At 37.4% G+C, this 27,466-nt stretch overlaps 1 protein-coding gene across 7 annotated transcripts in view; it reads right to left on the reverse strand.

Annotated features, from left to right (window-relative positions):
• RGS7 (regulator of G protein signaling 7) overlaps positions 1 to 27,466 on the reverse strand; it is a 502,597-nt gene that overhangs the window by 229,092 nt on the left and 246,039 nt on the right. For 5 of the 7 annotated variants that reach the window (XM_054694910.1, XM_054694912.1, XM_054694913.1 and 2 more), the window contains exon 3: positions 10,320 to 10,416. In XM_054694910.1, coding sequence (XP_054550885.1) covers positions 10,320 to 10,416 — 97 coding nt within the window. Of the gene's footprint in view, positions 1 to 10,319; positions 10,417 to 27,466 lie in introns of those variants that run through there. The other 2 variants (XM_054694914.1, XM_037510277.2) reach the window with 1 other exon arrangement.

Consider the following 27,466-nt stretch of genomic DNA (forward strand, 5'->3'; position numbering starts at 1 on the left):
ATGAGTGAGACCATCCAGTATTTTTCTTTTTCTTTCTGGCTTATTTTGCTGAGCATGATCCCTTCCACCTCCATCCATGCTGCTGCAAATTACATGTGTTTATCTTTTTTGAATGCTGAGTAATAGTCCATGGTGTATATGTACCACATCTTCTTGATCCAGTCATCTATTTTTGGGCATTTGGGTTGTTTCCAAAACTTAGTTATTATAAATAGTGCTGCTATAAACAAAGGGGTGCAGGTGCTCTTTGGAATTGATGTTTCTGTGTCCTTTGGGTAAATACCTAGGAGTGGAATTGCTGGATCATAAGGAAGCTCTATCCTTAGTAGGTCAAGAAATCTCCACACAGCTCTCCATAGTGGTTGGACCAGTTGGCACTCCCACCAACAGTGCAGGAGAGTTCCTTTTTCTCCACAACCTCGACAACATTTGTTGTTGCTAGTTTTTTTTTTTTTTTTAATATGTGCCATTCTCACTGGTGTAAGATGGTATCTCATTGTAGTTTTGATTTGCATTTCCCTGATTACAAATGATGTTGAACATTTTTTCATATGCCTGTTGGCCATTTGCATTTCCTCTTCAGAGAAGTTTCTTTTTTGCTCTTCTGCCCATTTTTGGACTGGATTATTTTCTTTGTTTATGTTGAGTCTCATCAGCTTTTTGTAGATTTTTGTGATCAGTCCTTTATCATTAGTGTTGTGTACAAAGATGTTCTCCCAGTCGGTGGGGTTTCTCTTTGTTTTGTTATTGTCTCTTTTGCTGTGCAGAAGCTCTTTAATTTGATGTAGTCCCAGCTGTTTATCTTTGCTTTCACTATCACTGCTTTGGGTGATGTGTCTGTAAAGATGTCTTTGATGTGCATATCATGTAGTTTTCACCTATATTTCCTTCTATGTATTTTATGGTTTCAGGTCTTATGTCTAGTTCTTTAATCCATTTTGAGTTAGTTTTTGCGCATGGTGTTAGGTAGTAGTCAAGCTTCATTCTTTTGCATGTAGCGACCCAGTTTTCCAAGCACCATTTATTGAACAAACTTTCTTGGCTCCAATGCATATTCTTTGCTCCTTTGTCAAAGATTAGTTGACCATAGATCTGTTGGTTTATTTCTGGATTTTCTATTCGATTCCATTGGTCTGTGTGTCTGTTGAATATACAGCATTGAATCTGTATATTGCTTTTGGTAGGATGGCCATTTAAATAATGTTTATTCTTCCAATACATGAGCAGGGAATGTCTTTTCATTTCTTTGTGTCTTCTTCTATTTCTTTTAACAGTGTTTTATAGTTTTCTTTGTATAGGTCCTTTACCTCTTTTGTTAGATTTATTCCCAAGTATTTGATTTTTTTTTGTTTTGATAATAAAAGGGATTTTTTTTTATTTCTTCTTCTTCAGATTTATTGTTTGTGTATAGGAAGGCTACTGACTTTTGCGTGTTGACTTTGTATCCTGCCACTTTACTGAACTGATTGATGAGTTGAATTAGTTTTTCTGTGGAGTTTTTAGGGTTCTCTATGTATATTATCATATCTGCAAATAGTGATAGTTTGACGTCTTTTCCTATTTGGATTCCTTGTGTGTCTTTCTCTTGTTTCATTGCTCTGGCTAGGACTTCCAGTATTATATTGAAAAGCAGTGGTGAGAGTGGACATCCTTGGCTTGTTCCAGATCTTTTTCAGCTTTTTGCCATTGAGAATGATACTGGCTGTTGGGTTGGCATATATAGCCTTTATGATGTTGAGGTATGTTACTTGTATCCCAAGAATTTCAAGGGCTTTTATCATGAATGGGTGTTGCACTTTTTCAAAAGCTTTCTTGGCATCTATTGATATTATCATATGGTTTTATATTTCTTTTTGTTGATGTGTTGGATAACGTTGATTGATTTTCGGATGTTGAACCATCCTTGTGTCCCTGGAATGAATCCTACTTGGTCGTGGTGAATTATCTTATGGATACATTGTTGGATTCTGATAGCTAAAAATTTATTGAGGATTTTTGCATCAGTGTTCATTAGCGAGATTGGCCTGTAGTTTTCCTTTTTTGTGTTGTCCTTGTTTGGTTTTGGTATTAGTGTAATGTTGGCTTCATAGAATGTGTTTGGTATTATCCTTTCCTTCTCAATTTTTTGGAAGCGTTTGTGAAGGACAGGCAATAATTTGTTTCTGAACATTTGTAGAATTCATTTGTAAATCCATCAGGTCCTGGGCTTTTGTTTTTGGGGAGGTTTTTGATTACCATTTCAATTTCGCTGCTTGTAATTGGTCTTTTTAGGTGTTCTATTTCTTCTTTATCCAGTTTTGGGTGATTGTAGAGTTGTAGGAATTTGTCCATCTCTTCTAGATTGTTGAACTTGTTTCCATATAATGTTTCATAGTAGTTGCTGATTTTTCTTTTGATTTCTGCTGTGTCCGTTGTGATATCTCCTCTTTCATTCATGATCCTGTTTACTTGTGCTTTCTCCCTTTTTTCCTTTGTGAGCCTGGCTAAGGGTTTGTCTATTTTATTTATTTTTTCGAAGAACCAGCTCTAGCTTTCATTGATCTTTTGGATTATTTTTTTTAGTTTCAATTTTATTTATTTCTGCTTTGGTTTTTATTATTTCTTTTCTTCTACTGGTTTTGTTTTTTTTGTTGTTGTTGTTCTTTTTCTAGATCTTTGAACTTTGAGATTAGGTTGTTTCTTTGAGTTCTTTCTTGTTTCTTGATGTGAGCCTCTATTGCTATATATTTTCCTCTTATTATTGCTTTCACTGCATCCCATACATTTAGGATATTGGTGTCCTCCTTGTCATTCAATTCAAAGATTTTTTTTTTAATTTCTTCTTTGATCTCCTCATTAGTCCAGTGGTCTTCCAGTAGTGTGCTTTTCAATCTCCATGAGGTAGGAGAGTTCCTTGCCTTCTTTTTACGGTTTATTCTAGTTTGATGCCTTCATGGTCAGAAAAGATTCTTGGTATGATTTCAATCTTGGTATATGTCTTGATGTTTGTCTTGGGTCCCAGTATGTGATCAATCCTGGAGAATGATCTGTGTGCACTTGAGAAAAATGTGTACTCAGATTTTTTGGGGGGTTAGTGTTCTATCGATGTCTGTTAAGCCCACGCGCTCTAGATCCTTATTTAGAGTTTTAGTGTCTTTACTTATTTTTGTCCCGTTGATCTATCCATTGTTGATAGTGGTGTGTGAAGTCTCCCACTACGTATGTGTTTTCTCTGATGTCTGTTTTTAAAGATGATAATATTTGTCTGCTATATTTTGGTGCTCCTTCGTTTGGTGAATATATGTTAATGAGTGTTATTTCTTCTTGAAGTATTGTCCCCTTGATCACAATGTAGTGACCGTTGGGGTCACTTTTTATCTTTTTGAGTTTCAAATCTGTTTTATCTGATATAAGAAAAGCTGTTCCTGGTTTCTTTTTTGGTCCATTTGCTTGTAGGATTGTTTTCCATCCTTTAACTTTGAGTCAATTTTTATCTTTTGTAGCAAAATGTGTTTCCTGGAGACAGCAAAAGGTTGGGTTTTGTTTCTTAATCCAGCCAGCAACTCTGTGTCTTTTTATTGAAGAGTTTAGTCCATTTACATGTAGAGTTAATATTGATATGTAGCATCTGTATTTGCCATTGTGTTTCTCTTTCATTTGATTTTATTTATTTATTCTTTTAATAATTTTTTTTGGCCTTATTTCATTGTTATTCGTCCCTTGAATTTCTGGCTTTAGGACTCCTTGTTGTATTTTTTGGAGTAGGGGTTTAGTCGTAATGAAATTCCAGAGTTTCTGTTTGTCTGGGAAGGTCCTTATTCTTTCTTCACAGAGGAAGGAGAGCTTTGCGGGATGGAGTATTCTTGGTTGGCATCTGTTTTCTTGGAGTCTGTTGACTATGTCCCTCCACTCTCTCCTTGCCCGTAGTGTTTCTTCAGGGAAGTCTGATGTCAGTCGGATTGGTTTTCCTTTGAATGTTATCTGTTTCTTCCCTCTCGTCAGCTTCATTATTTTTACCTTGTCTTGGATTCTTGGGAGCTTTACTATTATGTGTCTTGCTGTGTTTTTCCTTTCGTCATGGAAGTTTGGTGTTCTTCTTGCTTCTTGTATATCAATTTTCAGCTCCTTCTTCACGTTTGGGAAGTTCTCTTCAATTATTTCCTTGAATATTTTCTCTGTTCCTACATCTCTCTCCTCTCCTTCTGGGATTCCTATAACTCTTATATTTCCTTTCCTCATGGAGTCTAATAGTTCCCAAAGTCTTTCCTCGGTCTTTTTCCTTCTTTTACTTCTCTTTCCTTTTCTGTTTTGGTTCTTTTTATTTCTGTGTCTTCAAGAGTACTTATTCGTTCTTCCATTTCATCTATTCTGCTTTCATTGCTTTTCCCAGAGTTCTTTAGTGCCGCCATTCTTTGATCTCCTGCATTTCTCTTACTTTCCTCTTTAGGGACTCAATTTCATTCTTCTGAGTGTTGTTTTTCTTAATGATCCATCAGTTTTTTCATCATGGCAATTTTAAATTCTTTTTCTGGAAGGCTCAGAACTTCTTCCAAGTCACCGTAGTTGCAAGCTGGTGGGTGTTTTTGTTGTTGTTGTTGTTGTTGTTTTGTTTTGTTTTTGTGGTGTGACTTTTTTTCTGAGGCATTGCTACTTTGCTTGTAGTTTTCTTTTCCCTGCTGCCTGTCTTCTAATTTGCCCTATGTGTTGGGACACTGTGCCACTGGTATTGGCTGGCATCTTTTTGGTGTGTTCTTTCGGGAGACTCAGAAACTGGCAATCCAAACGAGTCAAAAACCGTTATGCCAGAAGTCTAGTGAGGTGGTGGTACTTTGTGTATGTTAATGGTCACTGTCACAGAATCTCTCCTCCTTCTGTGTTTAGTTACAAATGTGTGTCTTGAAGTTCCACAAACTTCCCTGGAGGTGGGGCAGCTGGATAGCACTCTGGGTTCCAAATCTCTGGATCCTCCTATGGGCTCCGACTTCCCGCCAGGTGGGACCAGGCTTGTGGGGGCCTTCAGCTCACCTCTGATTGCGCAGGGAACCTTCTCCCTTTGGCTCCACAGGGAGCCTTCTGCCAGATTCAAGCAGTCTTTACTGAAGAAAGGTCCCTATTCTAAAATGGAGATTTGGAGACAGGCACACTCTTCCACATGCTTGGTCTGCCCTCGCCCTGGGTGCCTGCTCCCCCTCTGGGATAGGACTACTGGCCAGAAGGGGCCTGGCCTGGGCGAACTTCCCAGCTCACCTCTGGCTCCTCCAGGAGCCTTCTGCCGGTTTCAAGCAGTCTTTATTGAAGAAAGGTCCCTATTCTAAAATGGCGATTCGGAGACAGGCACACTCTCCAGCAGGCTGGATCTACCCAGGCCATGGGTACCCACTCCCCTCTGGGCTCGGACTGCTGGTCAGAAGTGGCCTGGTTTGGGCGAACTTCCCAGCTCACCTCTGACTCCTTTGGGAGCCTTCTGCAGGTTTCAAGTAGTCTTTACTGAAGAAAGGTCCCTATTCTATGGGGCGTTGGTGATTTTTTTCTGGTTGCTAGGTGGCACCAGAGATCTCTCCTAGTGTCCTTGGGGAGCTGGGACAGGGGAACAGAGTGGGAGTGGTGGGGAAAGCCTCAATGGCTTTGGGGTGCTGTGCCTGCCTTATGCCCCACCGTCATGGGGATCCCAAGCCCCGAAATTTGTGCCCCGAGTCTCAGTTCCAAAGCCCTCAGGTCCAGGACGCGGGCTGTAGCCCAGTTCAGTGTCCACAGAAATGGAGCCTTTTGCACCCAGCTCCAGTGTCTGGGCGCCTGGTTTCTGATTACTCAGTAAGGGACATTCACCTCAGTGAGGGCCCCCGCGCATCTCCCCGCAAGCCTAGGTCACAGGAGCGGGGACCTGGGCAGCTGCGATCCGCTTATCCTTTTCAAGAGTGTCGCTTTTCTGCACAAGCTTACCGGCTGGCCTGGATGTTTGTAGGTCTCCAGGAGTCTTTGTTTTTCTCTAATGGCACCTGGAGCCGTTCACTCACCTCCGTGGCTAATCCTGCAGGGTTCTCCACAGCTCCAGTTCACGGGGTGTGGTGGCTGAAATAGTTCCTTTCCACTCACAGTCCCACTTGATGAGTAGTTTGTTCTTGTTGGTTGTTTTAGTTTTTTTTTTTTTTTTTTTTTTTTCCTCCTTTCTGGTGGTCGGAGAGTGCTGACTTTGTGGGTGGGTGAGGGTAGCAGGGTTCTGAGCATTCCTCCCTTCTAGTCCTGTTTTATGGCAACTTTCTTCTTTGGGTAGTTTGCTGGAGTCATCCGTTTATCTTCCGTGTCCCAGTTCTCACTGGGACCTGTCGCTTTTCCTCCCTATTAACTTTTTTTTAATGGGAGATCTTACTCGCAGCATTTCCTTGCTGCCATGTTGATCCGCCCTCTTAATAAATGAATCTTAAAAAAAAAAATAGGTGTTGTATGACCCAGAGGGCCTGAAATTTCTCAAGTCAAATTTCTGGAGGTCACAGCACTGTGTCTCTGAAGAGCAGGGCAAGCAAGAGGTACAAAGCTACCAGGAAGCCAGTATTCTTTGCCTCATGGCCTTTTCTTCGATTTCCTCATGTGTTTCATCTTAATCTGCACACAGACTTCCTTTGTTTTTCTCTGCAGGAGGTAATCATCCCCAGCTCCTAGATTTGTATCACTTCAGAACTAGATACACACACACTTTACTGAAGTTAAGTGATCTCATGAAAATCCCAGGCGAGAGAGCTAATGGGCTTTGGTCTGGTCAGCACCCATAACTGGGTTCCCTAAATGAATTACCTGAACTTGTGGGGTATCTAGTCATGTGTCACCTGTGGAACTACCTAAGTTATGCCTGAAGTTTAGAAAGTAATTCGGAGGGTAAAAAAAAATCACTGATTGGATCCACTCAAGTGTATGTCCTATCCCTAGTTCAAGGAAACCACATGAAGGCCATTTCAAAGATTTTCCTCTTGTTTTGGGACAATGAAAACTAGAAGGCTAAAATTAACAACTCCAATATAAAAAAATAGAAATTTTTGTATAATTGTTTATCTGGAGGAAAGATATTTACCAATAGTAGAGTGGGGGCAATCAACCAAACCATTGCTCGATATATTATCCTGTGTAATAGGATTCTTTGACATGATTCTGAAACTGGCTCTCATATATTGTAGGAAGTTGGATTTTATTATCAATTTCTCAACAAAACTGTTTTCACCATAGTAGATGTGGCCATTAGTTGGTCAAAATGTGTATGCTGTCTGGGAGAGTTGGTTATTGCCTATCCCTCCACGTAGCTGCTCACATACTTCAATGGCAGGGACTGAAGAGGTTCTTGGCTCTGGAATCTAGGAACTAGGAGGGATGAGATTCTTCTTTTAAATTCTTTCTCCCTCCTACAAGTGAATCAAACTTAACAAAAGAATAACAACAAAGCAACAAAGTAACCACATCCATGGATTTGGATGGTCTTCACTGAGGTCAGACTAAAGAAAAAAATTAAATGATTAGAGCTATTGAAAGGAAATAAAAATCTGCAAGTTGTCACTGTACCCAGCACCTTGGGTAAAAATATGAGTGCTAGGAGCCTCCCTGGGGGCTCACTGGTTAAAGTCTCAGCGTTATCAAGCTATCAGCAGCCACTGCAGCATGAGCATGATCCCCGGCCAGGAAGCTGACCCACATGGTGTAGTAGACCACTCCTGTCTCACCTGCTGCTCCCCTCAGCAGTGTATTTCAGTAGACACACCTGTTCTGCTCCCCACTCTGTCTATGGTGAATCCTCTCACCTCCCTCCACATCTCTGGCTATACTCCAGTTCTTGTATGCATAAATAAATAAAAATAAATCATTAAAAAAATTATGATGGGCCTCCCTGGTGGTGCAAGGTGTTAAGCACAGTACTGTGAAGCTATCTGCAGCCTCTGCAGCACGACTTCAATGCCCTGCCAGCCAGAAAACTGACCCAGATTGTGCAGCAGACCTCTCTTGTCGCACCAGCTGCTCTCCTCAGCAGTGTATTTCAACCATTCTGCCTGTTGTGTTTCCATCTTTGTCTCTGGTGAGTCCTCTCAGACAGCATTCATGTTTTGACCAACTGATGGTCACATCTACTAAAGTAAAAACAGTTTTGTTGAGAAGTTGATAATAAAAAGTCCAACTTTGTAGAACATCTGAGACCCAGTTTCAGAACAATGTCAAAGAATCCTATTACACAGGATAATATATTGATGTACCACAGTTCTTGCATGCATAAATAAATAAATCTTTAAAAAAATATATGAGTGCTGGCCTGCTTAAGACAATACTACCTAACCTTTTGTGTCAAAATTGAAGTTCTGATATAGTAGTAATTAAACATATGAGACCAAGATTTTCTAAAAAAACTTCTAGGAAACAGATTACTCAGCTAATTACAACAATATGAAAAATGTCATTCATGACTTTATTGACTAACTACAATTGTTGCTTTACATTAGTGAACATTAAAAATAAGTATTGGTATCTTTAAAGTTCATTCTTAAATATATGTCCAATTTTAGTTTTTAATTAAGATCTTAATATCATTAATCAAAAATTCTTCCCATGATTTCATATATTGCAAATATATGGAACTCTACCAAATATTTTAGATTTACCCTTAGAATCAACAATTTAAACTTGCAGCCCAACTTAATATTATGGGCAAACCTTTTTTGCTTAGCCTTTTTTTGTTTTATGTATGTGGTCAAAAACTCCTGAGTTGGAATGCCTTTAGATAGGAAATACACTGTTGAATTGAGAAGAGTTCCCAGTTACATTGGTAATTTAACTCCATTTATCTACATGGATTCTGAATGCATTTTGTTTTGCAACACCAGGACATCTGTTCCTTTGATCATCAAAACAGGAAAATATTTTTTATTTGTTAACTCTGATTCATTGACTGCAAGGACTTTAATATTTTCTAAGGGGTAGAGGATACATACAAAAATGAGTTAAGCCTGGAAGTGGGATGGCAAGGAAGGAAGAGATAGAGTAAAAGCCCCAGATAAGGAAAAATACAAGGCATTTGCAAGGAAGAGCAAAACATTGGAAGAGAATAAGATAAAAGGAAAGAGAGGAAAAGAGGATATATTTTATTAGAGTAAACGTAGGCTATTGAAACCCTAATGTGCTTCATGCATTCTCTTTTATAGTGCAATGCAGCTATCACATCCCAACATCTGAGTCTGTTCATTTGTATTCTGCTCTGATATATTGCTATCTAACCAAGGATAAGGGTGTCCTGATTACTGATCATATTTTAGTCCTTGTTCATCAGGAAACAGTAAACATTCATCCTCCATGAATCCCATCAAGTGTGCACTTGTCCGTGAGCGCGTGCGCACACACACACAGCCCCAGCTTTTTTACTCTCCTCACTCACTGTAAATACTTGGGTATGTCTGATTCTGCCTTTACTCCACGCCATGTTAGCCCTGTTCTCAGTACGCCAGTGTTCCCCAGTCTCACCGATTGGAACTTCAGTGTCTTGTGGAGCTCGGGTATGGATTCTAATGCATTACTATGTGTTTTCTCTTTTGGGATTTCCCTATTCACATCTGTGGGCTTTCTGATAATTATTTCCTTAACTAACAGTCATCCAACCAAAAAACAAAAACCAAAAAAAAAAATCACAACATTACCTCTTGTATTCTGTAAAGCAGTTATTTTCCAAATTTTCATGCTTTTTCCTTTTAGTCCCCAGGTATCAAAGTCTTGGCATCCCAACTATTCTTGCAAGAGCGTTATAGTGACAATAGCCTTCCCTAAATGACAATTCATCTCGAGCACTTTCCTCATAACATTCTTCACAAACATTTTAAATGGCTCCATATTTACCCATATATCAGTATCAGATCCTTTAAGTTAGCCTTCAAAGACCCTCATTATCTGACTCTATTCTTATTTGCTGATGTGGTCTTTCCAACCTTTCTTGGCAGATGGGAGACCCCAGTTCTCTTGAAGCTGATACATATTTTTAGTTTTCAATCTCTGTTCATCTCTGCTATGCAGGAACTCTTCCCTGACACTTCATTGACACTTTTCTATCCTCTTAAATTCCATATGCAATATACATTGTTTCATATAGCTCTACTTTAATATTGATTTCTCTTATTTCACATTTTGTCTTTGCAACTAATTTAAAGTAGGGTCACATTTTTTGTTTTGTTGTATTTTGCTATAAAGTGTCCACCACTATGTTAAACATGACATGGGAATTTTATGATATTGAGCTAGACTTTTAATAATGAATAGCTAGAATAGATTTTTTAAGTTTGTGAAAGATACCAGAGAAAGTGGAGCTATACTGCATGCAAACTTACCAGAGAAGACACTAGGTATCTTGGAAAGAAAGCTTTTCACAGTACGAATAGGAATTCCATTTTTTTCATCTTGCATGCGTGCTATGACATCTTCCATCTAAATAATAAAATAGAATAATTATTTTTTAAGTTAAACTTTTGAGAAAAAGTCAGTTTTCATAACAATTTTGTTTTTCAGGTTTGTCCAACTAATAATATTGCCATTATAGATATTTTGTCTTGCTAGACTTAGACACATTAATATTTCAGTTTGTTTAAAAGATGGCAAAAATAACAAGAAAAGTAGACATTTTATGGTCCTTTCAACTACTAATAGAAATTGTGTGCTTTGATTATTGTCTTTCTTCTAGTTTCACATCATTGGTTATAAAGAATGATATAAATCAGAGTCTAAATTTGAAGCTGTCAGAAATCATTGTCACAGCAAAATTCACACTGTATTAATGCTATCTCTACAGGACTCAAAGAAAGAAAATGCCTTGAAAGCATTTGCTTTGATCTCCTCTTGTGGGAAAGAGTTTTTATATTTGTTTTAATGTTAATTTCTAAACTTTGGTGGAAATACAGGGCTTATTGCCATTAGTCACAGATTCTCTTGCTCAGACATTCACTAAGGCATGATATAAAATACCTCCCCATATACACACACAAAAACACACAGATGTATACATGTATGCATAAAATTTATGTAGGCATCCCTGGTGGTGCATAGGGTTAAGACACAACCTTTGAAGGTGTCCGCAGCCACTGCAGCATGAGTTCAATTCCCAGCCAGGGAGATACCCACATGGCTCAGAAGACCTCTTCTGGCTTTCCCGCTGCTCCCCTCAACAGAATATTTCAGTCAATCTGCCTGTTTTGTTCCCCATTCTGTCTCTGGTGCATCTCCTCACCACCCACACCTCTGGCCTGTACCCAGTTCTTGTGTACATAAATAAATAAATCTTTTAAAAAATTTTTAAAAATTAAAAAAAAAATTAAATGAATGTAACACAATAGTTTCCCATTTAGTGGATGTCACTATATTTGTGTGTCTTTAAAAAAAATTTATTTATGCATACAAGATCTGGGGTGCAAGCCAGAGGAATGGGGGGGGTGAGAGGATCCACCAGAGATAGAGCGGGGAGCAGAACAGGCAGATCTACCGAAATACACTGCTGAGGGGAGCTGGTGAGACAGAAGAGGTCTGCTGCCACCATGTGGGTCAGCTCCCTGCATGGGGAATGAACATGGCTGCAGATAGCTTCATAGTACTGAGACTGAAACCCTTGCACCACCAGGGAGGCTCCTAGTTGTGTGTCTTTAAATAAGGGCATTACATTCTCTTTTGTCTTTGAAAAAAATTTAAAGTAGTATATTTTACAAATACTATACAGACTGCTTCACAAATTGGAATTTAGTTCTAAATATGATTCATTCAAATCAGAGCCTCGGCCTTTACTTGCATGCTTTTAAACTTGTGGCACATAAAAAAACATAAATGTACTCAAGTATATCCCATAGATAACCAAGGTCCATTCATTCATTCATTCTACAAATAGTTACTGATCACTGCTTGATTAATTCTGCAAATAGACCAGACATAGAACTGGGTGGCACAGATATGAAGATGGATATTATGCAGTTCCTGCCCTCATGAAATTCACACTCAATATTAAAAACAATCATGAAATGTGAGTAAGGTTTGTAGTTTAATTAGTAGTGCTGTACTAATTAAATTTCCTATTTCTGATAATGATGCTACCTTTAGTATGTTAACATGGGAGGAAAATGAGTAAACGGTTTATTAAGAAATTTTCTGTACTGTTTTTGTATCTTTTCTGTAAGTCTAAAATTATTTCCAAGCAAAATTATTAAAAATAACAATCTGAACTTTTTATCAATGAATTATCAAATTCCCATCAACACTACAGAATGGTTACAGAACAGAGAGAACGTATTGGCCTAGATAAATATTATCAGAGTTATTAGAAGGAATGACTTTGAGTATGGAAAGGATTGTTTAGAGTGAGCTTGGCCAGCATTTGACACTTAGTTTTATTCATTATCAACTATGTTACTTTGATCAAATTCAGTATCCTCTCTAAGGCTTAATTTATGCAGCTATAAAATGGTAATAACAGGATTTATAACTCCATCACAATGTTCATAGGATTGGGTTGGGGTTAGAGTGGAGTCAAGTATTTTAAGGTTAAAGGATGCAACATATTAAAGTATAGTAAATAGATATACAAATATTAGACTTTGAATGTCCATATCTGTTGACATTTGGGAATGCTTATTCTCCATCTGTAGTTTTTTGGGTTTTTTTTTTTCATGTGAAGGAAGCAACATTAGCCTAATTTGACAGCCTCTTTCTGCCACTTAACTAACTCTACTCCAGGTGAATTGGGTTAGTTAATCATATACAAGACTTAATTATGAAAGTGCCAGCAAGACCTATTCCTTTTTTCTTGGGAAGCTCCATCCAACTCTGATGATATGGTGATCTCTGCCCTAGAGGGTGTATAAATCTGTACAAATCTGGATTTTAGAATTAAAGCTTTTGCGTGCACTTCTCAGCAATAATTTTATCAGCTATCAAGGATATACTGTGACCCATATATTTGGTTGTGATTTTCAGTTGGTCCAGCATGCAGGAAGGAAGGAAGGCATTTTATTAGATCCACCAAAGAACCCAACAATAATTAAACCTTTTCAAGTAATAAAAATATTGCAACTAAGTACAGAGACATAAAAATAGATGCATTTTATGACTTCTATTTCTTTTCATTTGCCACTAATTCACCTAACACTTGTTCAGAAAGGAAGACTAAACTGTTTGTCTTACTGAGTATCATCCTATAAATCTTTATATCATCCATTTAATAGTTTACAGCAGTACAGATTAGACAGTCACGAAAATCTCTCTGATTCCCACATTAATCACCTCGGCACCAGGACTGTGGCAATAATCACCTCTGGCTGGAGAGTGAATTAAGTATCTCTATCAGTAGAGCTATTTTCTCTGCAAAGTCAATTCACCTCTCATTTCATTGGACACGGAAGGAGCAAGATTAGGAACCTAGAAATTGAAAATAAATTCTGTGATTTTATTTTTAAATATTCATTTTTATAAATTATAATTTCCGTAGTGAAAAACGGCAAACTCCATGAAAAATAGGATTTGCTTTCTAGACAGAAAATGTTATCATAGAAATGTATTCAGTTGTTTTTATCTTTCTGAAGATTACAGTTTATCCATGAACATTACCATAGCCTAGGATGAGCAAACAGATAAAACAAGACAATACTAAACCCAAAAACAAAAGCAAACAAAATCTGGTTTATTAAGGCAAAGATCATTCACAAAGGTCACATGTAAAAATACCTCCATTTTATTTACTCAGATTCATCCAAACATTCATTCAGAGTCTATTTATTTTATATTATGATTTTAACCTCTTAATTAGGTGCCTTTTCACTCTTAGTAATAACAAATTGGATGAGAGGCAAAGTATAGAGCAAGATTACAACGAAAGTAATACAACATTAAAAAGGACCTCAAATATTAAAAATTTAAAATCCTGAGCCTCCCTGATTGCTCAGAGGTTTGAGTGCAGTGCTGTGAAGCTGTCCACAATCTCTGTAGCATGGGTTCGATTCCCCCAGCCGGACAGGCAGATAACCACATAGTGCGTCAGACCTCTCCTGTCTCACCTGTTGCTCCCCTCAGCAGTGTTTTTGGTCCATCTGCCTGTTCTGCTCCCTGCTCTGTCTCTGGTGAATTTTGTCACCCTCCCGCACCTCTGATCTATACCCCAGTTCTTGCATAAATAAATAAATCTTTAGAAAAAAATAAAGAAGTAAGCTCTACACTAAAATAAATAAATAAATAAATAAATATAAAAAATATAAAATTATTTGGAAGAATTTTAGTATCCTAAAAGAAGATATATACCATAAAGATACACACACACACACTCTTTTTTTTTGTTTGTTTTTTAAAAGATTTATTTATTTGTTTGTTTATTTATTTATACAAGCACTGGGTACAGTCAGAAGCGTTTGAGGATGAGAGAATTCACCAGAGCCAGAGTGGGGAACAGAGCAGGCAGAAGGACCGAAGTACACTGCTGAGGGGAGCAGCGGGCGGCAGGAGGGGTCTGCACGCCATGTGGGACCTTCCTCCGGTGGCCGGGGAGCAGCCGGGGATCGAACCGGCGCTGCAGAGGCTGCAGGCAGCTTCGCAACCCAGCACTCAACCGCTGTGCCACCAGGGCGGCCCCACACACACTCTTAATCTTCATAAAGATGGCACTGAGTGTAAGGGGTTAGAGTTTATTTTCACTATCTTAAATATGTATCTGAGAGAGAGGAAACACTAATCATAAGGTAAATGAACCAGCCTACTGACAGGAGAACTGGTCATACCTTGGGTCCCTGAGACTCTTTGTAAGTCTTAGTTACTTCACCCTTAAATTAAGAATTGGGTCATCTTCTTGCTAAAACATATTGATGATTGAATATAATCATAAATGTTTAGAATTGGTTAAGATTCCTAACTTAAAAGTGTGAATTTCCTACCAGATACAAGGAGATGAGCCTTTTAATTTGAATAAGACTTGTAACAAATTTATTTGCTTCCAACCGTCAGCTTATTGTAATTTCTTTTTTCTTCTATTTTAATATTTTATTTCATATAATTCTTACATCATTTTTCATTTTTGCACAATGTATGCATTTTCATTTTTGATATATTCCCCAAAAAATTGCACCCCCTCCCTTATTTTGACCCTAATCCTTCATTTCCTTGCCCCTCTACCCCCATAGTGTGTCTCTGGTTTATAGTTGCTTGTTGATTTTTATTTTTACTTTGTATTAATTAGTCTTTTTCCTGGTCCCTTATTTAGGTTTTTTAAATTCCTGCTATGAGTGAGACCATCTGGTATTTTTCTTTTTATTTTTCCGACTTATTTTCCTGAGCATATATACAATGGAATCAGCAATCAAAAAAGATAAACACATGCAGTTTGCAGTAACATTGGAGTGAGACGCTTATTATAATTTCAATGCATAGAGTAGAGTGATTAATAGCATGCATTTAGTCCAGTTAGATCTGGACAATGGTAGAAAAAGTCCAGTCAGATCTGAACGATGGTAAGTAGAAAAAAGGGATTTTGGCTAGAAGAAATTTAGTATAATTTTTTTTTTTTTTTTTTTGCATTACAGGGCCTCCCTTGGCACAGTGGTTGAGCGCTGAGCTGCAAAGCTGCCTGCAGCCTCTGCAGTATCGGTTTGATCCCTGGCCGCAGGCGAGGGTCCCACATGGCACGCAGACCTCTCCTGCCGCGCCCACTGCTTTCCTCAGCAGTGTATTTCATTGGTCTGCCTGTTCTGTTCCCAGCTCTGGCTCTGGTGAATTCTCTCACCCTCCCATGCTTCTGACTGTCCCCAGTGCTTGTATAAATAAATAAATAATGCTTTTAAAAATTTGCATTACAAAAGAACTATGAAACTACAGAAAATGATATTTTAAGGAAAGAGGGAAACTGAAACAATTGCATCATTATTTTACAAAATAAAATCTTTGCTCGTATTTTCTTTATGAATTTACCTTTTGAAGCTCTTCAGAGGATCAAGAAATTGAATTTGTATTGACTACTTTTCCAAAAGAGATCTCTTTCCTATGCAAACTCATTTTCTATGTGTGATAAAAGTAAAGCAATTATCTCTAGCAAAGTAGTTTTAAGAATATCTGTGTCTCAACTTGTTCAAAACCTATGTTATATTTTATAATTCTATTACTACTGCACATTTTAGTCATTATTTTATACTATCTTTCCCCCCATAGATGTGAACTTCTTGAGGAGAGAAATCCTACTTTATTCATTTTTGTATCACTAATTATACAAAGTGCTTGGTCAATAAGGAATGCTCAAGAAAAAAATAGAGTGGGCATTACATTCTTTGTTTAAGACACTTTTTTTTCCCTGAGAGATCCAAAACAAAAATTCAAGTCAAATTGATTTAAGATTTCATCTTGAGATGTTTGAATGCTTGTTTTCCTCTTATCTAACATTTAATGAAAAAGACAGACTGGCATAGAAATAATGGAACACAATCTATGGTAAATTAAAACCTTATATATTTTGGTTCTACTTAAAGCAGGTTTTCTTCAGCTTATTTATTGGAGAAACTTCTTCCTTCAGTAAATGAAGGTAAATCAGTGACTGCTCAAGACACTAGGAGGCTTATGGCCTTCTCCTGCTTGTAGATGTGACACCCCTTTGTTATGTGTAAGCTCTCAAGACCAAAGGCACTATTGAATTCTAACACATTGCTCTTTTCCTAGTAATTCATAATTAGCATTTCTTTTGCACTAATTTAGATGTCACTTCAATACTTGTGATGTATTGAAAATACTGTTCAGGTTAAACATTTCCTGCCCCCACACTTGGCAGAATGAAAGAGAAAGCATATTAAGCAGGTACATCTTTGAAAAGAGTTACTAATTATTCAACAAGAGTCCACTAGACAGAGGATTCACAAAATTACTGCCTTGAGGCCCTTCTAAAGTTAGAATCAAAGATGGGAATTTAATTAAGTTTAATTTGCTTATAGCTACATGTGCCAGAACTTTCTCACAACACCAGTATTATTGATTTCATTGAGACAATAGCTTTACAAAGACAACCTGACTGTAGGCAGAACATTTATATGAAGTAAAACTAAAACATTTTGTACTCTGTGTACTGAAAGAGAAATTATTCAATAATTTCAAGTAAGTTTTCCAACATTTTTGGCAATACACCATTGAGCATAGATATTTGTAGATATAAGTGAGACAATGAATGGACATATTGAATGTTTTTGTTCCTATGTGCACATAAATTTAAATTAAAATTATTGTATGGAACCAATATTTTAAGTGCTAACAATCATAATGGGAGAAATGATGAGTAAAGTAATTCTTGGATTTCTTGGTCAATTAGTTAGCTGCAGATACTAAATATTTTACATCTGCCTATTATTCCTTTAACTGTCGGAAAAGTTTGATAAGGAAGTAAATGATTTACAATTATGAATTAATCAATGAAACCGCTGGCCTCCAATAAATGCTGAATTAGAATGAGATTAAAATTTGAACCAAAAATGCTGCAATGTTTCTAATCTGTATCATTTTCCCTGAGATGAAAGTATCTTTACTCAGAATTAATCACTATTTTCATATAAAAAGTGGCATTCATGAATACTTAAGACTAAAAATGGTAAACTTACACAACATTTGCATACATATATGTCCCAGTTCAACTAGAATATAGTTTTTTTTTTTTTTTTTTTTTCAGAAACATTACCTAATTTAATTTGGAATCATAGAGACTATGCTTTTGTAATTTTACAGAAGTAGTTTTTTTTTCTGATTTATAAATGTTATTTCTATTTTTTTTAAAGATTTATTTATTTATTTACATAAGCACTAGGTACAGTCAGAAGCGCAGGACAGTGAGAGAATTCACCAGAGACAGAGCGGTGAGCAGAGCAGGCAGACTGACGAAGCACACTGCTGAGGGGGAGCAGCCGGCTGCAGAAGAGGTCTGCGCACCATGTGGGACTCTCGTCCGTGGCTGGGGATTGAACCGGCGCTGCAGAGGCTGGGGGCAGCTTCGCAGCCCAGCGCTCAAACACTGCGCCACCGGACTTGTATTCCAACTTAAATCATCACAAGTGAAGAAAGGTGTGTAAGCACTTTGGGATGTACTATGTGACTCAGCGATCAAATACAGCTGTTCTTTAGGATATTTTCTCGGCTTTTCACCTTAGTTCTTCTTGTGACTTCCTTAACTTTTTTCTCAGCCTAGAGTCTTCTCCACGCTGCCTAATACAGGAACAACACACATGGCTACTCTTGCTTTCTCAGTTTCATAGATTAGCATCCAGGAGCCCAAGGAGAAACTGTTCTTTTCATTCCATACCAGCACTTTAGACAAAAACTCTTTATTATCATGCTCTGGAATTGGGACAGTTGGAAGAAATGCTGCATAGATAAAACAATAGCTTTTTTTTTTTTAAGATTTATTTATTTATTCACACAAGCACTGGGTACAGTCAGAAGTGCAGGAGGGTGAGAGAATTCACCAGATCCAGAGCCGGGAGCAGAGCAGGCGACTGACGAAGTACACTGCTGAGGGAGGCAGCGGGTGGCAGGAGAGGTCTGCGCGCCATGTGGGACCCTCGCCCGGCGGCCGGGGAGCAGCCAGGGATCGAACTGGCACTGCAGAGGCTGCCGGTAGCCTCGCAACCCAACGCTCAACCGCTGCGCCACCGGGGAGGCCCAAAACAATAGCTTTTATTAAAGCTATATTCAATGTGAAAAGCCTATTGGAAGGAGAGGGTTAGAGTTTTACAGAGAGAAATATGTTCTATAGCAAAAATAGAGAGGTTGTTGAATAATGAGGTAGAGCCAAAACAAGATAAAGCGTGATTCAGGGAAGGATTATGTTACACACAAGCAAATCAAATGATGAGATTGCATAACTATAAAATAATGGAAATAACATGCAAATAAATTATTTGGTTAATTGATGTTTAATCTTTGTTCATGGTAGTATTTGATCGTGAAGCACAAAATGCCAAATATTTTACTACATATGACAGAGTAACTTGAATTTTCAATTTATTTTTTCCCTCTGAGGTATTACTTGTTTAACTTTCAAAAGCAGTCTGATGACAAATCTCTATTGTAGTCAGTTTAAGTAGAAGAATATCCTCCTGAAATCATGGGGGAAAGATTCATGGGGAAAAGATTCATGGGAAAGACAAAACTAGGCTGAGTCTAGAGATAAGCAGTGCAAACATATGGAAAGAGTAGGAAGATGCAGAAGATGACATCATATAAATCAACTGCTTTCTACTTGAGTTCAAGGTGGGAACAAGTAATACTCCAGCTTAGGAAAATGAACCATGTTGGAATTTTTCACCTTCTGCCTTGCATCCAAGCTATTTTAACCTCTCTGAAAGGTGTGTCCTTAGTGAATTTTGAAACTTTGTCCAACTTTTTTATCAACTTTCTTCATAGAAAGCCTGCTTGATATTCTTTATATAAAGGACTCCTACTTAAACCCATGTCAGATGCTTCTATTTGAGCTCAAATCTGTCCACTCAATTGAAAAATCCCAAAGTTAACTCAGGAATTAATCTGAATATTTTACTTCCTGTTTAAAATTTTTATTTCCCTGACAGCTCTATGACTTATCTAGAAGTAAAGGACCATTCTCATTTCTCCATAGTAAGATTCAAAACAATCATTCTAGCCTTAGGATTTACTACTCTCTTCATTATATTTAATACTTCAAACATGTCCAGCAATTGCTCATTCGCACATACTACACTCTGCCAGTTATATCTTTCCCTTTCCTGAATTCCTGGGGGAATTCAGTTATATTTTTAAGATATATTTTTCTGTATTACATGTTCCCACAATACATTTTCTTACCACACTTGTCACCAAATGTCCACTCCCCATCTACCACTAAACAATCTCCCCCTTCTACCACCTATTCCCTTCTCCCTCCATCCCTTTGGTAACCACCATTATTTTGTCAGAGTCTAAAGGTTTGCTTTTGTTTTCTTTTTATCTTACAAAACAGTGAAATAATAGAGAATTTGTATCTCTACTTCGAACTTACTTTGACCTATCAAAATACCTTCAAAGTTCACAATGTCCTAAATGGTATCATTTTTTATAACTGTGTAGTAGTCCACTGTACATATATAACATCTGTTCTTTATCTAGTCATCTATCATTGGCACTTGGGTTGTTTCCATACCACAGCTACTGTGAAGAGTGCTATAATTAACAGAGGGTACACATGCATTTTTGAGTTAGTGTTTTTGTATTCTTCAGGAAGATACCCTGTTTAACGTAAACAGTATTTGCAATACATCACAGGAAGATTTTTAGTTTATTGTAGTATCAGTTGTTTATATTCTCTTTTGTTATACTTGATGTTGGTCCTAAGATGACACAAAAGCTTATGTTATGAAGTGTTTTTAGGTCTTACATCCCATTTTTTTAATCCATTTTGAATTGATTTTTGTATATGGTGTTAGGCAATGGTCTAGTTTCATTCTTTTACATGTGTCCATCCAATTTTCCCAAAATAATTTATTGAAGAGTCTTCCCTTGTATTATACATATAGTTGTGGGTCTATTTCAGGGCTCTAAATTATAGAGCTGAATATTCTTGCCAGAACCCAGGAGACATGGCTGTGTGATCCTATCCAAGAACTAAAAAAAGAGAGGCCTCCCTGGTGGCACAAGGGGTTAAGTCTCAGCACTACGAAGCTATCCGCAGTCAGTGCAGCATGAGTTCAACCCCCGGCCAGCGAGCTACCCACATGGCGCAGCAGACCTCTCAGTCTTGCCCGCTGCTCCACTCAGCAGTGCATTTCAGTGAGTCAGTCTGTTCTGCTCCCCACTCTATTTCTGGAGAATCCTCTCGCCCCCCTATCCTGCGCCTCTTGCCTACACTCAGCTCTTGTATGCATAATAGATCTTTAAAAAAGAAAAAAAACAACTAAAAAGGAGGCTTGTTTAATTGATGTGCTGACTCACCTGGATTTGACTCTTTTTTTTTTTTTTGGAAAGATGTTTTAAAGCATAATGTCAAATGAACTCACGCATTTCCCAGCCTGAGTTCTCAGCAGGGATTCAATACAAGCATTAAGTTCTTGAAAATAAGATGCTAGTGATTATTTTCTCAATTTTCTCAATGTTGGTAAAGAACTAGAGACATTCCAAATGCAAAGGAGAAAAGTTAATTTGTCAAATAGAGTGGATCCCTCAGACAATTAAGATATAATCCAGAAAATCCTAATTGAGAGTGCTGCTCTGAACAGGCCCAAACAATCAAGATAATGGAGTACGAGTTTTGGAGCCAGGGTTTCTGCTTTCACTGATATAAAACATGAAGGACTTGGATTAAATGTAGGCAACAGGGCTAAGAATAAATATTTTTAATAATGTTATATCAAGATATATAACTTCAGTAATTCACTTTGATGACAATTTCTTTTGTAAAGCTGAGGCTCAGAAATATCTCTAGAATGATTTAAACATAGTTTCAAAAGGAGAGATCAAAAGTATGACCTGCAGTCATAGCCACAATATATATGAATAGAGCTGAACCAAGCTTAATCCATCCTGCTTAGTCTAAAAATTAAAAAATTAATATCCTGTCTGAGTTTAATTTTATGTTTTTTAAAAAATTATTATAATCCATAGGTAGGAAAAAGGCTCTTTAAAAGGAAAAATTATAATCATGCTAATGATCACTCATCTACTTCAGAAGCACTCATATATATTATATATATATATATATATATATATATAATGATTTGGCTATTTATCTTATGTTTCATGCTTTGTGAGGTTTTAAACGGGTTTATGCTATTGACCCTGAACTTTTCTCCATGTGACATTCTTATTTTACTGTGTGATTTATTTCATAGATGGATTTTTATTTAAATTTTAAAAGATTTATTTATTTATGCATAGAAGGACCAGGGTGTTGGCCAGAGGTGCCAGGGGTGAGAGGATTCACTAGAGACAGAGTGGGGAGCAGAAAAGGCAGATCTGCTGAAATACACTGCTGAGGGGAGCAGCGGGCAAGACAAGAGAGGTCTGCTGTGCGATGTGGGTCAGTTCCCTGGCCAGGGATCCAACTCAGGCCTCAGTGGCTAATGATAGCTTGATAGTGCTGAGAATTTAACTCCTGCACCACCAGGAAGGCCCAATTTATAAAGTATTTATTTATTTAGTAGAAGAGCTGGGTGCAGGCCAGAGGTGCGGCAGGGGAGGGAAAAGGGTGAGAGGATTCACCAGAGACAGAGTGGGGAGCAGAACAGGCAGATCTACTGAAATACACTGCTAAGGGGAGCAGCAGATGGGACAGGAGAGGTCTGCTGCACCATGTGGGTAGCTCCCTGGCCTGGATTGAACTCAGGTCCCAGTGGTGATAGTGCTGAGATTAACCCCTAGGCCATCAGGGAGGGCCCGGATTGATTATTTATTTATTTATTTATTTATTTATTTTAGAAAGTCTTTTTTTTTTAAGATTGATTGATTGATTCATTCATTCATTCATACAAGCACTGGGTACAGTCAGAAGCGCAGGGAGGGTGAGAGAATTCACCAGAGCCAGAAGAGAGAGCAGAACAGGCAGACTGATGAAGTACACTGCTGAGGGGAGCAGCGGGCAGCAGGAGAGGTCTGCGCACCATGTGGAACCCTTGCCTGGTGGCCGGGAATCAAACCAGCGCTGCAGAGGCTGCGGGCAGCTTCTCAACCCAGCGCTCAACCACTGCACCACCGGGGAGGCCCCCCAGGTTGATTTTTAAATTATAATTTCCTAAAATTATTTTAAGTTTAATGAGTAAGTTATAGAAGGCAAAAGGAAATAAAAAGTCTCACCTGTACCCTCATTAGGGCTGCCAACTTAAGGAACTATAGAGTTGAAATGAATTTTATTTTTCAGAGGAATATGAACAGAGATATTCATCTTTCCAATATACTGAACAGTTAGAGCTAAAGAAGAAAAATCCCGTGTTACTTTTCTAATTTGCACTTCACATATGGACCTTTTGTGATGGAAAATTGGGAAAATTATCCCCTTCCTGGTGATGAATTTAAGCTCTGTGCAGAACCGAGCATTTATTCATATAGAACTGCTGGTTCAATAACTGCTTTTTATCTCCCCCATGATTTTGTTGTTCCTGATTTCCAAGAAATCAGAACTCTCTGCTGCCTTCTATCTGACAATTCTCAGTGATGTCATGAGAAAATGAAAGAAAAGTGAAGAATTTTCCTTAGTTGTAAACTGGATAGTTTGTATCTATTATCTTATAATTAGGATATAGCTGTCAGAAGATCATTTTAAAATCACAGTAATCTATAGTATGCTGAGAGCTGTTACACTGTGTAGTCAGAAATCTTGATCTTAAATTATAATTATGTTCTGCTGCTTTTGGAAACATATGTACTGCCTTAAGAATAGTTCTAAATGTGGTAATGTTATAAAAATGTATTACTGTACTATATTTGCCTATTTATATGTGAACATGCACCGAACATAATTATGAGATGTAAGTATTTTTTAATACTGGTTTAAAGAAATAGTCTTGGCATCAACTATATTTGTCCTCTAGGTTTTAAAAAGTTCATGGAGTTCACAGCTATTCGATTTCAGGAATCTAATTTGACCTATAATATATGCATTTAGGTGCAAAAGAGAGCCACAGAATAACAGTGTTTCACAGGTAGAAACTGTCTGTATTTTATGTTTTATGGAGTGTTTCCTTGAATACTATGCACACATATGACATTTGATGCTGAAAGTACACTGAATATATGAAAACAAGATAGGATTGATTGAGCATGTATAAAAGCTTTATAAATAATTTATTCTTTTTTCCCCTTTTATGTTTACTAACTTATTCAGTTCCTAAATGCATTCCACTTTTTCAAATGATTATGATTAAAGTATAGATAGAAAATACCAAGAAAACAGACATAAATGCTCAAAGCATCCATTCACCTAAAGAAATTCAGGAAGATCTCAGTGCTCTTTATAGTCATTTCACCCACTCAAGATACATTTTTCATTATGTAATAATTTTCTACTGCAATCTAACAATCCCTGTTGCAAAATGCAGATTACACTCTATAATGCACATGGTGTCAAAGCAACAATAAAGATATATGTCAAGACAGCCAAACAGAAATTAACCTCTAATAATTACCTAGCATTCTAAGGAAGAAATGTAAAATATGACATAGCATGTCGAATGGTAAACAGAATCCAGGTAAAGGGAATCATGGTGAAGTGCCATTAATAGAAAAAAAAGATAGTTGGATGGATTGGGTATTACAGTTACACAGAAAGAAAAAAAGATCTCATTGTATGCAATGCATATATAAATATATATATATATATGCACATAACTCTATGTGCACATATAAATTTGTATGGATCTTTTGGGAGAGGTGGGTATTAATGGAATGTTCATATTTTTAAAGCACATTTATGAAATAATATAAAACATATATGTTGGTCTCTGCCATTAATTCCTGGCACAGATCTCCTAAAATCCTTGCGATTTCCATGTGGCAATTAGAAAAATTTTTGTTGCTGTTGTTCTAATATTTTGTCTTTGGTGTTGGTTCCTGACACAGAGCTCCTAGATCCCTTGTAATTTTCTTGTTGATAACAATGTCTTTAGTTCTATTGAGGTTACTCTTGATGTACTCCTGGATAGGGGTGATTGTCATCAGAAAAAAAAAAACAAAACATGGAAAACATGATTTGAAGTCACAAATTTTCAGTCCCACCCTTGATGCTCAGAAAGCAGAGACTGCAAATGGAGTTAATGGTTGATTATGCCTACTTGATGAAACTTCCACGAAAACCCAATTGAGTGACGTTTTGAGAGCTTCTGGGTTGGTGATTAGAATTACATACCAGGATAGAACACCTCAACTCCACAGAAATAAAAGTTCCTGCATTTGTGACGCTTCCGATATAACTCTTCATCTTGTTGTTCATCTTTATCCTTTATTATTAAACATCAGTAAACATAGGTAAATGTGTTTCTGAACTTTGTGAGTGAACAGAAAATAATTAAATTCAACCTTAAGGAAATCACAGGAAACTCCAATTTATAGCCAAGTTGGATAGAAGTTGTGGTTAACCTGAGGACTTACAACTTTTGATTGGCACCTAAGTGGAGGGGCTGGTCTGTGAAACTGAGCTCCTAACCTGTGGGTTCTCTGCTAACTTGGTTAGTGTTGAATTGAATTGAATGAAATGAAGGAATTGAATTGAATTCAATTGAATTGAATTGAATTGAATTATAGGGCACTAAGTGGCGGGGGGGGGGTGGGGGGGGGCAGAAAATTACCTGGTGTAGGAAAATAGATCCACACCTGTAGTTTAAGAAGTGAAGAAGTGTTGTGAGTGTTGCAGAAGTGTGAGAGTAAAGGAGAGAAACACAGGAGCCTGTTTTTTTTTGTTGTTGTTTTGTTCTGTTTTAAGTGATAGTCAAATCTGAAAATTTTTTATTGAATTTCTGCCCATACCTATTATAATTGTTCATTCCCTACTTTGAAAGGGAATTATTGAAGATAACTGAGTATAAGATATGTAATGGAGAAAAAAGCATTTAGAAGCAGAATGACTAGAATTGGATTATGTGATCCTGAGAAGTGAGGGAATGACTCCTCTGTAAAATAGAACAAATAATAACTGCCAGCTTATCTATCTAATGGATTTTGTAAATATCCAATGACATAATACATTGACAGCATCACCTAAACTCACAAAGTCAGATAAAAAAGCCATGCCCTTCTTGTGTAATTTAGAACTATTGGAAAGAACCACATTAGTGGGGACAGAAATGTGATTCAAAGTTAGATGTATGCAATGCTGTGATGTATTATAATATTACTAGTCACCCACCTAATAGACAGAAAACATGACACTTTAGTGTGAAAATTGAAGATTTCGCCCTGTAGTGGGGTGGTTGTTTAGGGATTTGGTACGAAAAGTTATATATAACTTTTTTATGAAAATGGCCTTTTGAATGATATATGAAGGACCAAGAATTTCATTTTTGGGAAGAGAACTGCATCTGTTCATTGACTGGAATAAGTATTCAGATAAACCCTTGATGATTTATAAATCCTAATGTTTCCCTTTGCCTCCCCGTTATCTCTGCTTGATAACTTCCCTATATTTTGTGAATGTTGCTGAGTTCCAAGTCATCCAGTGTTAGAATTGCAGTGATCACATTGATTTCTGACCACCTCCCTCATGGCAACATGCACACTGTTTGACATCTGATCCTTTGCTTCCTGCTACTGTTGCCATCATGGACATTACTGCTCTGTCTGTATGGAGCTATGGGTCCTGATTACATTCCCACTTTTAGCCATCAGTTCCTCCAACCTTCTCTTTCAGGATAATCCTGTCAGATAAGCTTTTCTAAAACACAGATCAAAGCATGTCAGTAGGATTTTATAGGTACCTCTAATCCCATAAGGCAAATAGCAAAAAATCTTAGTGGCTCTCTCTGCATTGTTTACTGAATCAAGTATGGTCCAAAATTTTTATTAGTTTTTTTTTTTTTTTTACCTCCAAGTGTTTGGATTTGGCGTACTATGCATGTGTATACACATATATACACACATAGCATAACTAATGTATTTGCATATATTTAAACATATACATGTGTTCATATATGTGTGTCATACACACAGTTTCTATTTAGTATTTATTGTTAAAATAATAAGATTTCTATTGAATAAAAGTAAAGCCCTCACTGAGAATTTTAGCTAAGGGGATTTCAACAAGAAACAACTAGAGAAGTATATTCAACAGAATCTTTTTGCCTAGGTGAAAATGCTTATTGGATTAATCTCAAACATCAAGAGGCTAGGGAACTTTTGACCAAGTCTGGTAAAAGGGAACTGGGAAAGTGACATTTATTGTGCACTAAATATGAGCCAGGTATACGTATACCCTAATCATATATCATAAAATAAAGAGCCACTTACATGTGAAGTCTTACTAAGTTCAGGAGACAACATCTCCTCCACAATACATTGTTACCTTGAATCTGGGCCAGTCAGTGCTACTTTCTGATACTTATAAAAGTTAGATAATGAGGGCCTCCCTGGTGGCACAAGGGGTTAAGAGGCAACCTACAAAGCTATTTTCAGTCACTGCAGAGTTTGATCGCAGGCCTGCCAGGGAGATACCCACATGGTGCAGCAGACCTCTCCTGTCTTGCCCACTGCTCCCCTCAGCAGTGTATTTCAGTCAATCCACCTGTTCTGTTCCCCACTCTGTCTCTGGTGAATCTTCACCCCCCCACAACTCTGGCCTGTAACCCCAGTTCTTGTATGTATAAATAAAAACAAATCTTTCTAAAAAAATTTTTAAAAAGTTAGATAATGAAATTATTATTTTTTTAAAGATTTTTATTTATTTATTTATACCAGAACCGGGCATAGGCTAGATGTGCGGGCGGGTGAGAGGATTCACCAAAGACAGACCCGGGAACAGAACAGGCAGACCGACCAAAATACGCTGCTGAGGGAAGCAGCA

Source organism: Talpa occidentalis, unplaced genomic scaffold (genome assembly GCF_014898055.3).
Source record: "Talpa occidentalis isolate TD23 unplaced genomic scaffold, MPIMG_talOcc4v2.1 talOcc4.14, whole genome shotgun sequence".
NCBI classification, from domain to species: domain Eukaryota; kingdom Metazoa; phylum Chordata; class Mammalia; order Eulipotyphla; family Talpidae; genus Talpa; species Talpa occidentalis.